This window comes from Aotus nancymaae, unplaced genomic scaffold, assembly GCF_030222135.1.
Source record: "Aotus nancymaae isolate 86718 unplaced genomic scaffold, 86718_ANA_hifiasm-v0.15.2.pri h1tg000011l, whole genome shotgun sequence".
NCBI classification, from domain to species: Eukaryota; Metazoa; Chordata; class Mammalia; order Primates; family Aotidae; genus Aotus; species Aotus nancymaae.
The window spans coordinates 30659306-30672680 of record NW_026988422.1 but is presented as its reverse complement, the minus strand read 5'-3'; the positions used below and the strand labels follow the sequence as shown (position 1 = coordinate 30672680).

Sequence of the window (13375 nt, the reverse complement as noted above, 5' to 3'; positions counted from 1 at the left end):
ATCAACTTTTCATCTCTTTGCAAACCGAATCGGGAAGTCTGTCCCTCATGCCTGCCTCTCTCTCCTTCTCTGTTATTAGCCTCATGAGTAGGGACATTAATGTATTCACTAGACAATGTCTTCACACCACTGTTTCCTGTAATTACAGTCACTTCCCTCCCACTGTCCTGGCTTATTTGACTGTAAAGTGCTTGGAGGAGGGACAGTGTGGACAAAAGACGCAACACAGGCTGAGGTTGAGAAGTGAGTAGTGTAATGTTAACATCCAAGAAAGTAAAACAAATTGTCACCTCTGCAGCAGCTCATTAACGACTGGTAACACATAGAGGTCAATGTGCCAGAGCTTAAAAAAAAGTGTTAATACAATTGAAGACCCTTCCACTATAAATAGGATGGAGGATGGGTCACTGTATCCTTATTACCAATGACAGTCACCCCAAGAAACACAAGCAGCTGCATCCACCCACTTTCAGGGGGTAGAGCCACTATACTTCTCATGCAGATCAGCTACATTGTCACTGGAGACTCGGATCCAGCCATCCTCCCGCACATGGTAGAGGTTGACGGCACCTCCTGAGTAGGCATCTCTGTAGGTGGCTTGGTAGATGGCTCGACGGGCCAAATCATAGGCCTCCTCCACTTCCAGGTCATAGGAATAGCCCCGATCCATGACCCCATATGCATACACAGAGCCAGAACCTACAGAGAAGGTGGCTCCTGAGATCCGGTTCCCTTCACTGTCCACGTAGTAAAGGCCTGGAAAGGGAGATGAGGTTAGCAGGAAAAAAAAAAAGATCACCCCTTTTAATGTCTAATTCATATGCCAAGGCAGTAGTTTTCTCTCTCTCTCTTTTTTTTTAACTCTCTCTATTTTTGAAATGGAGTTTCGTTCGTGTTGCCCAGGTTGGAGCAATGGCACAATCTTGGCTCACTGCAACCTCCACCTCCTGGGTTAAAATGATTCTCCTGTCTCAGCTTCCTAGGTAGCTGGGATTACAGGTGCTTGCCACCACACCCAGCTAATTTCTGGATTTTTAGCAGAGACAGGGTTTCATCATGTTTGTCAGGCTGGTCTCAAACTCCTGACCTCAGGTGATCTGCCCTCCCTGGCCTCCCAAAGTGCTGGAATTACAGGTGTGAGTCACCTCACCTGCCTGGCAGTAGTTCTCTTAAAACCTAGAATATAATTTTAAAAATAAAAAAATATAAAGAAACCCAGGGAAACCAACATAAATACAAGAAAATAGGACTTCTATAAAAAAAATTTTTTTTTGAGACGGAGTCTCACTCTGTCACTAGGCTGGAGTGCAGTGGCACAATCTCGGCTCAGTGCAACCTCCACCTCCCAGGTTCAAATGATTCTCCTGCCTCAACCTCCTGAGAAGCTGGGACTAAAGGTGCACACCACCACACCCAGCAAATTTTTGTATTTTTAGTAGAGATTGGGTTTCACCATGTTGGCCAGAATGGTTTCAATCTCTTGACCTCATGATCTGCCCACCTCAGCCTCCCAAAGTGCTGGGATTATAGGCGTGAGCCACCTTGCCTGGCTAATTTTTTTTTTTTTTTAAGCTAGCTGGGTGTGGTGGTGCATGCCTGTGTGAGGTTGAAGCAGGAGGAATTGTTTGAGCCCAGGAGTTGGAGGCTGCAGTGAGCTATAATCACATTACCACACACCAGCCTGGCAACAGAGTGAGACACTGTCTTTAGAAAAAACAAAACAAAACAAAAAAACCTGAAGAAATAAAATTTAATATTAAGACTCCAGGATTCTACAACATACCACCCCATCTCACCTGACCTTACATTATAGTAATGTTGCCCATCCTCTCAGCACACCCACAAAGTGAGTATATATATTCCAGATGACTTAGGTTTCAAGCACAGAACTTCAGATACTGTGAAAGATAACATTTAAAACATAATCCCTACTCCCCCACCAAAAGACCCCATAATGCCAGTCACTTGAGCCCAGGAGGTTGAGGTTATAGTGAGCTGTGATCATGCCACTGCACTCCATCCAGCCTGTGTGACAGAAAACCAAACTCCATAATCCCAGAACCCAAAGAGTTTAAGACTATCTGGAGAGCAAGTCATATTTTACACAGGAGGATAATAAAGCCTAGAGTTCATAATCATATTGTAAAGACCTGCACTGTCCACGTGGTAGCCACTAGCCACATGTGACTAGCTGAGCACCTGAAACTAGAACTACATGCTGACATGATAATATTTTGGATTTATTAGGTTAAACAAAATATACTGAAATTAAATTTTTTAAAAAAATGTGGCCAGTATAAAATTTAAAATTACACATATGTCTCACATTATATTTCTATTGCTGGTATAGACCAGGGTTTGGCCAGGCCAACTGCCTTCATTTTTCAACTAAAATGTTATTGGAGAACAGCCACTTGTTTCCAGATTGTCTATGGTTGTTTTGTGCAACACAGCAGAGTTAAGTATTTGAAACAAAGATTTAGGCCTCCAAGCCTAAAATATTTACTATTTGGCCCTTTATGAAAAAGTTTGCTGACTTTTGGTATAGATGAAAATTTAGAGTTCAATCCCAACTGCCTACTGGATCTCTCCAACTGGATGCCTTTGTCATCAAGTTCAGATTCAAAGTTCCTAACCCTAGATACCAGTGGTTCTCCACCTACCAAACTCATCTCTCCTGTGTGTCACCAACCCACGCTTCCTCCTGTCTTCTGAAATTCTGCCAATGGCATCACTCATCTTTTTCCTGTTTTAGTGGTTCTCACATTTCACCATGCACTAGAGTCATCTAACAAAGATTTTTTTCAAAAACGCATAGGACTTACCCTAGGCATTCTTTGTAACTGGTGTGGGGTGGGAAACAGGTATGGAACTTGTTTTTAAGTCCTCCAGGTGATTCTAATGCAAGCCAGCTTGAGCACCACTGCCCTTACTGGTTTTCAGGTTCAGGTGATTCTCATGTCAACCTCACTCCTTTCTCTGGCCCCTTCTCGGTCCCAGTGCCATGCCCTTGCCTGGCAGGCTCACCATATGGTTCCAATGTACTCCTCTGGCTTTATGGCTCGCAATTCCCCTTCACCCCCTTAGTTCCAATTAAACTAGGCTTTCAGTTACTCCTCAAAAGCCTCATGCTTCTTTCTTCCCCTTCTTTGTTCATTATGTTCCCTTTCCCTTTTTCACATTCAGGACAACTACCACCAATCCATTAAGTCTTCCCCAATTCCTCCCATCGGAAGGAATCTCTTCTTCCTCAATACTCCTTCAGCATTTGACTGGTTCTTTTTATTGATTGATTGATTGATTGATTTTTGAGATGAAGTTTCACTCTCGTTCCCCAGCTGGAGTGCAATGGCTCGATCTTGGCTCACTGCAACCTCTGCCTCCCAGGTCTCCTGCCTCAGCCTTCTGAGTAGCTTGGATTACAGGCATGCGCCACCACAGCTGGCTAATTTTGTATTTTCAGTAGAGACAGGGTTTTACCATGTGGGTCAGGCTGGTCTTGAACTCCTGACCTCAGGTGATCTGCCTGCCTCGGCCTCCCAAAATGCTGGGATTATAGGCATGAGCCACCATGCCCAGCCAAGCAGTTCTGATAAAAATGGTATTTATCTTATTCATTCAGCCTTAGATTAAGTAGAGTAATCCTTTGGTATATGAAGGGGATTCATCCCAAGACCCGTGCATATACCAAAATCTACGCACACTCAAGTCCTAAAGTTGGCCTTGCAGAACCTGCATATATAAAAAGTTGGCCCAGTGTGGTGGCTCACGCCTGTAATCCCAGCACTTTGGAAAGCCCAGGCAGGTGATCACCTGAGGTCAGGAATTTGGTACCAGCCTGGCCAACATGGTGAAACCCCATCTCTACTAAAAATACAAAAATTAGCTGGCATGGTGGTGGGTGCCTATAATCCCAGCTACTCGGGAGGCTGAGGCAGGAGAATCACTTGTACCCAGGAGGCAGAGGTTGCAGTGAGCTGAGATGGTGCCATTGCACTCCAGCCTGGATGACAAGAGTAAAATTCCATCTCAAAAAAAAAAAAAAAGAAGAAAGAAAGTTGGCCCCCTGTATACTCAGATGTCGAATTCTGGGAATGTATATTTTCAATCAGAATTAGGTTGAAAAAAATCTGCATATAAGTGGACCTGAGTGGTTCAAACCCATGTTGCTCAAGGGCCAACTGTAATCTGAGGCAAGGGGATGAATCACAATGAATGTGAGGGGGTCATCAGGAAGGCCTCTTGAAGAAGGTACTATTTAAATGATGCTAAATCTCCCTGGATTTTCCTTGCTACCTGTTCCCTGTACCCTCTTACACTGTTTCCATCACCTGGAACAAAGAGTTAAAAGCAGCTAAGAGTTCAAAGCAACACTTCCAAAATGCTTCCCTGGACCACGTGCAATATATGAAACTGTCCTTTCACACCTTTCAGTGAAAAGCGTATTAATTTCCAAAGTAAACTGAGCTCCTCTCTCACATCCAGTTTTTAATTTCCATTCATCCTCCATTGGGTAGTAAGCAGATACTCCCTATATCCCTTTCTATTTTCATTTGAAAGCAAGTGAAAAAGTGGTAGGTACCCTGTAATTGTTCTACAAGATAACTAGGTCTTTAGTAAGCAGGTAAATGAATAAAGCAAAAACAAAAGGAGGAAAGAATAATTATTTTTAAGCATATGGAAGAGAAAATTAGAAAGTGACTAGCAATACTCTAGCTTTACCAAAGGAACAACTCAAAACTGGCTGAAGAGGAAATGACATCAAATACAAAACTGAACTTTCTGGCAAGTTTCTGAAATGCTGGCTGGAAAGGAAAACAGGCTAAGAAACTTATTTTCAGAGATGATAGAACAGGACCTAGCATGATTATAAAGGTGGTTATAACTAGCAAAAAAATAAAATAAATGAGCTCAGGCCAGGAGCAATGGCTCACGCCTGTAATCCCAACACTTTGGGAGGCTGAGGCAGGTTGATCACCTCAGGTTAGGAGTTTGAGACCAGCCTGACCAACACAGTGAAACCCCATCTCTACTAAAAATACAAAATTAGCTGGGCATGGTGGCAGGTGCCAGTAATCCCAGCTACTTGGGAGGCTGCAGCAGGAGAATTGTTTGAACCCAGGAAGCAGAGGTTGCAGTGAGTCAAGACCACGCCATTACACGTTAGACTGGGTGACAAGAGGGAAACTCCATCTCAAAAGAAAAAAAAGAGAAGAGAAATGACTAACTTTTGACGGACAACCATATATTAGAGTCTAATACAGTAGCCACAAGCCACACATGGCCACTGAACACTTGAAATAGCACTACTGCCACATGTAGGATTCAACGAATTCTTAAATTTTTTTTTTTTGAGACAGATTCTCACTCTGTAGCCTAGACTGGGGTGCAGTGGCACGATTTCCACTGACTGCAGCCTCTACCTCTCAGGTTCAAGTGATTCTTGTGCCTCAGCCTCCTAAGTAGCTGGGACTATAGGCACATGCCACCACGCCTAGCTAAATTTTCCATTTTCAGTAGAGATGGGGTTTTGCCATGTTGGCCAGGCTGGTCTTTAACTCTTAACCTCAGGTGATCTACCTGCCTCAGGCCTCCCAAAGTGCTGGGATTACAGGTGTGAGCCAGTACACCCAGCCAAATTCTTAAAATTAATTTCACCTGTTTCTTTTTAATTTTTAAATACTTCCATGAGGAAATTCTATTAGATAGTGCTGGCTAGAGTTTTTAAGTCTATCACCCAATTTAATACTCAAAAGGAGTTCTTTCTGGTCTTATTTTATTTTTATTTTTATTTTTTTTGATTCAGAGTCTCACTCTGTTGCCCAGGCAGGAGTGCAGTGGCACAATCTTGGCTCACTGCAACCCCTGCCTCCTGGGTTCAAGCAATTCCCCTTCAGCCTTCCAAGTAGCTGGGATTACAGGTGCCCGCCACCATGCCAGGCTAATTTTTGTATTTTTAGTAGAGACAGGGTTTTGCCATGTTGGCCAGGCTGGTCTTGAACTCCTGACCTTAGGTGATCCACCTGCTTCAGCCTCCCAAAGTGCTGGGATTACAAGCATGAGCCACCATGCCCAGCCTCTAGTCTTATTCTATAGGAGAGAGAACAGATGGAAAAATATGAGCCAGATACTATACTAGTAGCTTTACATTTATTACCTCACTTAACCAATGTAACAGATGATAAAATAGAGGCTGTGAAAATATGCGTGTATGCGTGCCTACTGTCACACAGGTAGTCAGTGACACAGCTGATCTAACTCCATGCCTTTTCCTATAGTACAGTGCCTTCCTTGAGTAAAGAGAAGGAACAGGTTTGGTGCAGTGGCTCACATCTGTTTTCCCAGCACTTTGGGAGGCTGAGGGTAGCTTGGCCAACATGGTGAAACCCCGTCTCTACTAAAAATAAAAAAACTAGGTCGGGCATGATGGCTCATGCCTGTAATCCCAGCACTTTGAGAGGCTGAGGCGGATGGATCACCTGAGGTCAGGAGTTCAAGACCAGCCTGACCAACATGGTGAAACTCCATCTCTACTAAAAATACAAAAATTGCCAGGCATAGTGGCTCATGCCTGTAATCCCAGCATTTTGGGAGGCTGAGGAGGGCAGATCACCTGAGGTTGGGAGTTCGAGACCAGCCTGACTAACGTGGAGAAACTCCGTCTCTACTAAAAATATAAAAGTAGCCGGGCCTGGTGGCACATGCCTATAATCCCAGATACTTGGGAGGCTGAGGCAGAGGAATCGATTGAACCCAGGAGGTGGAGGTTGTGGTAAGCTGAGATCACGCCATTGCACTCCAGCCTGGGCAACAAGAGTGAAACTCCGTCTAAAAAAAAAAATACAAAAATTAGCTGGGCATGGTGGTGCGTGCCTGTAATCCCAGCTACTTGGAAGGCTAAGGCAGGAAAATCTCTTGAACCTGGGAGGCAAAGGTTGCAGTAAGCCGAGATCACAGCATTGCACTCTAGCCTGGGTGACAAGAGCAAAACTCTGTCTCAAAAACCCCAAAAAAACAAACAAACAAAAAAACTAGCTGGGTGTGGTGGTGGCCACCTGTAATCCCAGCTACTTGAGAGGCTGAGGCCTGAGAATCACTTAAACCTGGGGGCGGAGGCTGGAGTGAGCTGAGATCATGCCACTGCACTCCAGCCTGAGCAACAACAGTGAGACTCTATCTTAAAAAAAAAAAAGAGAGAGAAGGAAGGGCTAAGGACCTAATCAACACATCCTCAGCACTGACACCAAGCCCTTTAATTCATCTCCCCATCCAACTCCTCCTCCCTGTAGTGTCAGCCCAAGGACCACGTGGTTGCAGGTTAACTCACCAGGGCCTCTCTTATCCCAGCCACAGATCATGGTGCCCATGGACAGCCCCATGCCTTTGTACTGATACACCATGTTGGCAAGCAGCTTGGAGGCAGCTGCTACAGAGATGCGTTCCTTATTGCGAAGCTCATAGATTCGACATTGCCGAGCCAACAGCCGTTCCCAGAAGCTGCAATCTGCTGCGCCCCCAGCCATGGTGCCCAGCAGGTATGGGTTGATCTCAATCACCTTCTTCACCGTCTGGGAGGCAATGTAAGCACCTGCTGTAGCCCTGGAGTCGGCTGCAACTATGACTCCATGGCGGAACTGTTAAGATGAGAGAAAAACACAAAACAGGCCACATAAGACCACAAAAACACCCTTACATACTTCTTTTTGCATCAATTGAAACCCAGCACATCTCTTTCTGTCCTTTTATACTTCGCAGTATACTTCTCCACATATTAATGTCACTTGAGCTTCACTTCAATCCTTTGACATGGGTATGACCCATATTAAATTCATTTTATAGGATGGGTGTGGTGGTTCATTCCTGTAATCCCAGCATTTTGGGAGGCCAAGGTGGGAGGATCGCTTGAGGCCAGGTGCTGAAGACCAGTCTGGGCAACACAGGAAAACCCATCTCTACAAAAGTAAAAAAATTAGTCTGTCGTGGTGATGTGTGCCTATGGTCTCGGCTGCTCTGGAGGCTGAGATGCTGGCACGACTGCACTCTAGCCTGGGGAACAGGGCGGGACCCTGTCTTAAAAAAAAAAATCATTTTATAGATGAGGAAACAGGTTCAATGAGATCGAATGACTTGCTCAATCTAGTTACTGCAGAGTTGGGTAAGGTACCCCAAATGTCTGGTTTTTGGTACAATGCTTACCCTCACCAAGCTTCCCCTTCATGCCAGTTTCAGTTACCCTTGCCTTGAGGGGCCGCCCAGTTTCCAAAACTTTGGTAAACGGTTTCAATAGCCTTCCCTCGGCCAAGGTTCATTGTTGTTGCGGCCTTTCCCCCTTCCCAGTTAGAAGCTCCTGAACAGCAGCAACCTGGGGTTGCCTAGGACATCATCCCAAGAAGCCTCGGCTTCCTTCCCGACTTACCCCCAACCCCACCACCACCCTCTCCAACCAGAGCGAGGACAGGGGCCTCCTGGGGCAATGAAACAGCAAAACCGTTGCGGTCCGAAAGAGAGGACCGAGCCTCCGCCTGGGTTGGTGGCCAAGGCCACCGCAAACTTCAGTCAGGCTGGGAGGCCAGGCAGGTCGCGGGCGTTCAGTACTCAGCCTGGCAGGGCGGCTGGCTCCGCACCTTGAAGGCCAAGGTGGTTGTTCCATGAAGCATTTCGATTCCTGGCTCCTCTGGGACACCCCAGCCTGGCACGGCCAGGGTCAGCCCATCACTGGGACTCCCTGGACCCAGATCCAACAGATCTGCACGACCCCCGAGTCCGAAAAACCCGGGCTGGTTCACCGGTAGCGGTCTCTCCAGCACGCTGGCCAGCGCCATGTCTAGTGTGGGCAGAAAGAACTAACTCTGACAACGCCTACCACAGATAGGCTGGGCAACGCCTCGCCGTCATAGCTTCACTTCCTATTAAATCTATTCCGGAAAGGAGCCATTTTGACTGCTGGCAACCACGCCTCCAAAAAGAGCCAGATGCGAAAGACCATTTTCACTGAAGAGGGTGAGAGAAATAGATGGTTTCACTAACCTTTAATTCTGAAAGGATGTAGCTGCCATCTTGGCTTTGGTCTCGCAAGTAGTCTTGGATCAGAGTAACCTCAATTTCACAGGAAGTGACTGGAAACGTCCGTGTTGCGTGAGGGAAGTGAGGTCGGCCATCTTTGAGAAGGGAGTGACTGGTTGAAAATCGGTTCTGAACTCTTAGTGGTGAGTCCGCCCGCTACAGACCGGTGTCCAAGCAACAGGTTACATCGCTGCTACTTCAAGCATGTTGTTAACGCGCCTGGGGTTGCCATCTTGTTTAAGGGGACCCTCTAAAATTGGGTAAAATGATGATCCATTCTGAGGCCATTTCCCTATGATATTAGTTAAACCACAGTAATTTGTGGTAAAAAGCGCAACATAAGTGCTGTACCTCTTGTTGTCAGTTGCCGTACCACAACTCTTCCTTAACAGTAACCGGTTTTTAATATCTAATATTCTCTTGACTCCCACCGTCTGGTGGAAATTCAAGTAAGTAATGAATTGCCTAAAAGGCAGATGAAAGAAGAAAAAGCAAAGGGTTCAGTTTATCCACAAACTAAACTCTCAATTCAGACCTGAATAATTGTCACTAGTAATTTACCATCTCAGAGCCTGGAGGACAGTTGAGACTGCATAAATATGTACCAAGAGAATCTCTAACTTCAACTTGCTAAGATGATGCTCTTTATTCAGGAATGTACTATATTTCATTGTCTCCCTCCACCCACCTTCATTTTTCGAATCTTTTGGGAACTATAACATACCAGGAAGTGTGCATATGTATGAAATGTTGCCTCCTGCCTTATGGTTCTATGAAGTCAGTGTCTGGCCTTCCTTGTCGGATCCTAGCAGCAACATCTATCAACATCGAAAGGCTAAATGCCCAATTCAGCCCCTTCTTTCCTGCAGCAGACTCTGCATATGCTGTTATTTGTTTTGTTTTTGAGATGGAGGCTTGCTCTGTCATCCAGGCTGGAGGAGTGCAGTGGCACAATCTCTGCTCATTGCAACCTCCACTTCCCAGGTTCAAATGATTCTCCTGCCTCAGCCTCCCGAGTAGTTGGGATTACAGACACCCATCACCATGCCCAGCTAATTTTTTTTTTTTTTTCGTATTTTTAGTAGAGACAAGTTTTCACCACGTTGTCTAGGCTGGTCCTGAACTCCTGACCCAGGTAATCCACTCACCTTGGCCTCCCAAAGTGCTGGGATTACAGGCATGAGCCACTGCGCCCAGCTGTATGCTGTATTTTTTAATGCTGAAATTAACAACCCTTTCCAAGCCCAATCATCAGAATGGAGTTAAGCAGGAGATCTTTGTGTTTCACACTTGAATGGTGTGGAAAATGGAGAGTGCCTCTGTTTACTGAGCATATATTATTTTGCAGTCATCCTTGCAGTGCAACTAGTCCTTCTGACTTCTTCCAGTGGGTTTTCACTCTGCCAACAATAGCATTTGTACCTCTCTTAAGGCCCTTTTACATTTTACCTGGTAAGAAATTACATTTATCGCCTACTGGATTGTGAGCTTTTAAATACAAGTATTTACTATTCATTTCTGTGCCCATTGTATGCTTAATATTTGCCAAATGAACACGTGAAAGAAAGACAGCAATGATCTTTTAGTAACAAAGACTTGAAGCCCTTGCTCATCTTTGACAACTCTTTTCTTTCCTTCACATCCAGTTAGTTGCCTGATCCTGTCGATTATTTCCACTGCACTGTTTCTCACATTCTTTTTCATTACAACTGATACCACCTTTGGCTTCTTATGTCCTCATTTTAGAACTGCTGAAATATTCTCCTAACTGATTTATGGGTCCAAATTGTCACTCTCTAATTCATTCTGCACAGCATCAGATTGTTTTTCCTAAAACATCATGTTTTGTTTTTTTTTTTAAATCCATTTACTCTTGTCGCCCAGGCTGGAGTGCAGTGGCGCGATCTTGGCTCACTGCAACCTCTGCCTCCCAGGTTCAAGCAATTCTCCTGCCTCGGCCTCCTGAGTAGCTGGGATTACAGGCGCTCACCACTATGCCCAGCTAATTTTTTATTTTTATTTTTTGTATTCTTAGTAGAAACGGGATTTCACCATGTTGGCTGAACTGGTCTTGAACTCCTGACCTCAAGTGATCCACCTGTCGTGGCCTCCCAAAGTGCTAGGATTACAGGTGTGAGCCACCGCGCCCAGCCTAAAACACCATCTTGATCTTAACACTCACTTACTTAAAAATGTTCTGTGAAGTTCAAGTTCTTCATCTTAGCATTCAAGGCCATAATCCATTCCCAGCCTACCTCACATGAGTTCTCTGCTCTAAGGTCCCTACTCCTGAGGACCTCATGAAGGAGAAGTACATATGATAAGTGCTGTGGTTCACAGGTGGGTGAGGGAGTCAATATAGAATGGAAAGAGGCTATTCATCCAAGACTGCTTTGTCAAGGTCTGGATTCGTTTTTTTAAATCTCACTTGGTTCCCTCACAGCCTCTCCTTTCTCAGCCCATACCTGGGAAGGAATTTCACAATAGCTGTTACTTAGGCCAGACTGTGGAATAGGATTCAAATAGGTGAAAGGAAGGTGGGAAATGTGTTAGGAATAGAGAGAAAAGAGCATGTGATTGATGGATTTAGATTGGACCATAGTGGGTCTTACATGCCAGCTTGGGATAGAAAAGGTAATTTGGGCTGGGTGTGGTGGCTCCCAGCAATTTGGGAGGCTGAGGTGGGTTGATCACCTGAGGTCAGGAGTTCGAGACCAGCCTGACCAACATGGTAAAGCCCCATCTCTACTAAAAATACAAAAATCAGCTGGGCGTGTGGCCAGCACCTATAATCCCAGCTATGCAGGAGGCTGAGGTAGGAGAATCACTTGAGCCTGGGAGGCAGAGGTAGTGGCGAGCCAAGATTGCACCATTGCACTCCAGCCTGGGTGACAGAGCAAAACAAAACTCTGTCAAAAAAAAAAGGAAGGAATAAAGAAAGAAAAAAGATATATTCTTACCTTTCAGCAAGATTCCCGGGTGGTCCTACACCAAGGAGAGGAAAAGGACTGGTTGGACCTCAGCATGCCCTTCGGGTTTCTCCAACTTTCCCATGACCATGTTTGCACTTTTTCTTAGTACTGAAACCCCAGAAAGCTATGATGCCACAGCCGCACCATCATGATGTCTGGAGGGTCCAGACTCTTCTTTGTGTATGGGTCTGTTTCTTCAAATAAATCCATTCCCACAGCACCACCTTGAGCTGCAATGTTTAGTAAAATATATGTACGGCATATGGTGCTAGAAGTAGTTGCAGCTTGTCACTCTGCCTCAGCTGACTGGCATTTTGTTTTTTTTTTTGTTTTTTTTTTTGAGAGAGGGTCTTACTTTGTTGCCCAGGCTAGAGTGGATGGATTGCAGTGGTGCAATTTCAGCTCACTGCAGCCTCACTCTCCTGGGCTCCAGTGATCCTCCCACCTCAGCCTCCCAAGTAGCTGGGACTACTGGCACGCACCACCACACCCTAATTTTTTGTAGAGGTGAGGTTTTGCCATGTTGCCCAGGCTGGTCTCGAACTCCTGGGCTCAAGCGATTTACCCGCCTTGGCCTCTTAAAGTGCTGAGATTACAGGCATGAGTCAACACGCCTGGCCTTGACATTGACTTTCTGAAGGGTCAGCTGTCAGGGTCCACCAACCCCACCCCTAGAACACCCTGGTTGGTCTAAGACTTATGGACTCCACATTATGGAGTTAAGATTAGTTGTTTCTCCTACCCTGGAATTACTAGCCACTCTCTTGCCATTGTGAACCATTAGGCAGAAAAGGGAGCAGGAAATAGAAGGCCACTAGATCCTTTGGACTTCAACGCAAGTCAGAGAAGAGGTACTGTCAGATAACTGTCGGGAATGCCCTCTTTGTATACAGATAGAAGGACATATTTATCTTCAAAGCAGGGAAGAAAGAGACCTTCGGGTTCTAGTTTCCTTCATTCCTCAGGAATCTTAGCATTCTGGAATCTGCCTTTGTGGAAGGTATTTCAGCCTCTTTCTCCTCTCCCCCACTGCCCCACTCCATTACAAAGTTCTCTTGCTCTTTTTTCTCTTGTCTTTGCTTCAGTTTATCTTTATTTTTATTATTATTATTATTATTATTTTGAGATGGAGTCTTGCTCTGTCACTCAGGCTGGAGTGCAGTGGCATGGTATGGGCTCACTGCACCCTCCGCCTCTCAGGTTCAAGTGATTCTCCTGCCTCAGCCTCCTGAGTAGCTGGGATTACAGGCAGTCATCACCATGCCTGGTTAGTTTTGTATTTTTCATAGAGACAGATTTCACCATGTTGGCCAGGCTGGTCTCAAACTCCTGACCTCAGG

General features: G+C 45.4%; 1 protein-coding gene across 2 annotated transcripts; it reads right to left on the bottom strand.

The window, feature by feature from the left end:
* Window positions 1-236: 236 nt before the first annotated feature.
* On the bottom strand, window positions 237-9104 carry PSMB5 (proteasome 20S subunit beta 5). 2 transcript variants are annotated; one of them, XM_012466820.2, is made up of 3 exons: window positions 9028-9104; window positions 7328-7634; window positions 237-756 (listed from the first exon to the last, which is right to left on the bottom strand). In XM_012466820.2, exons 2-3 carry the CDS (start codon window positions 7521-7523, stop codon window positions 470-472), a joined length of 483 nt encoding a protein of 160 aa, XP_012322243.1. In that variant the 5' UTR covers window positions 7524-7634; window positions 9028-9104; the 3' UTR covers window positions 237-469. The 2 variants fall into 2 exon arrangements, with proteins under 2 accessions (XP_012322243.1, XP_012322237.1); XM_012466814.2 differs by lacking the exon at window positions 9028-9104 and adding an exon at window positions 8625-8840.
* Between the last annotated feature and the right edge of the window lie 4271 nt (window positions 9105-13375).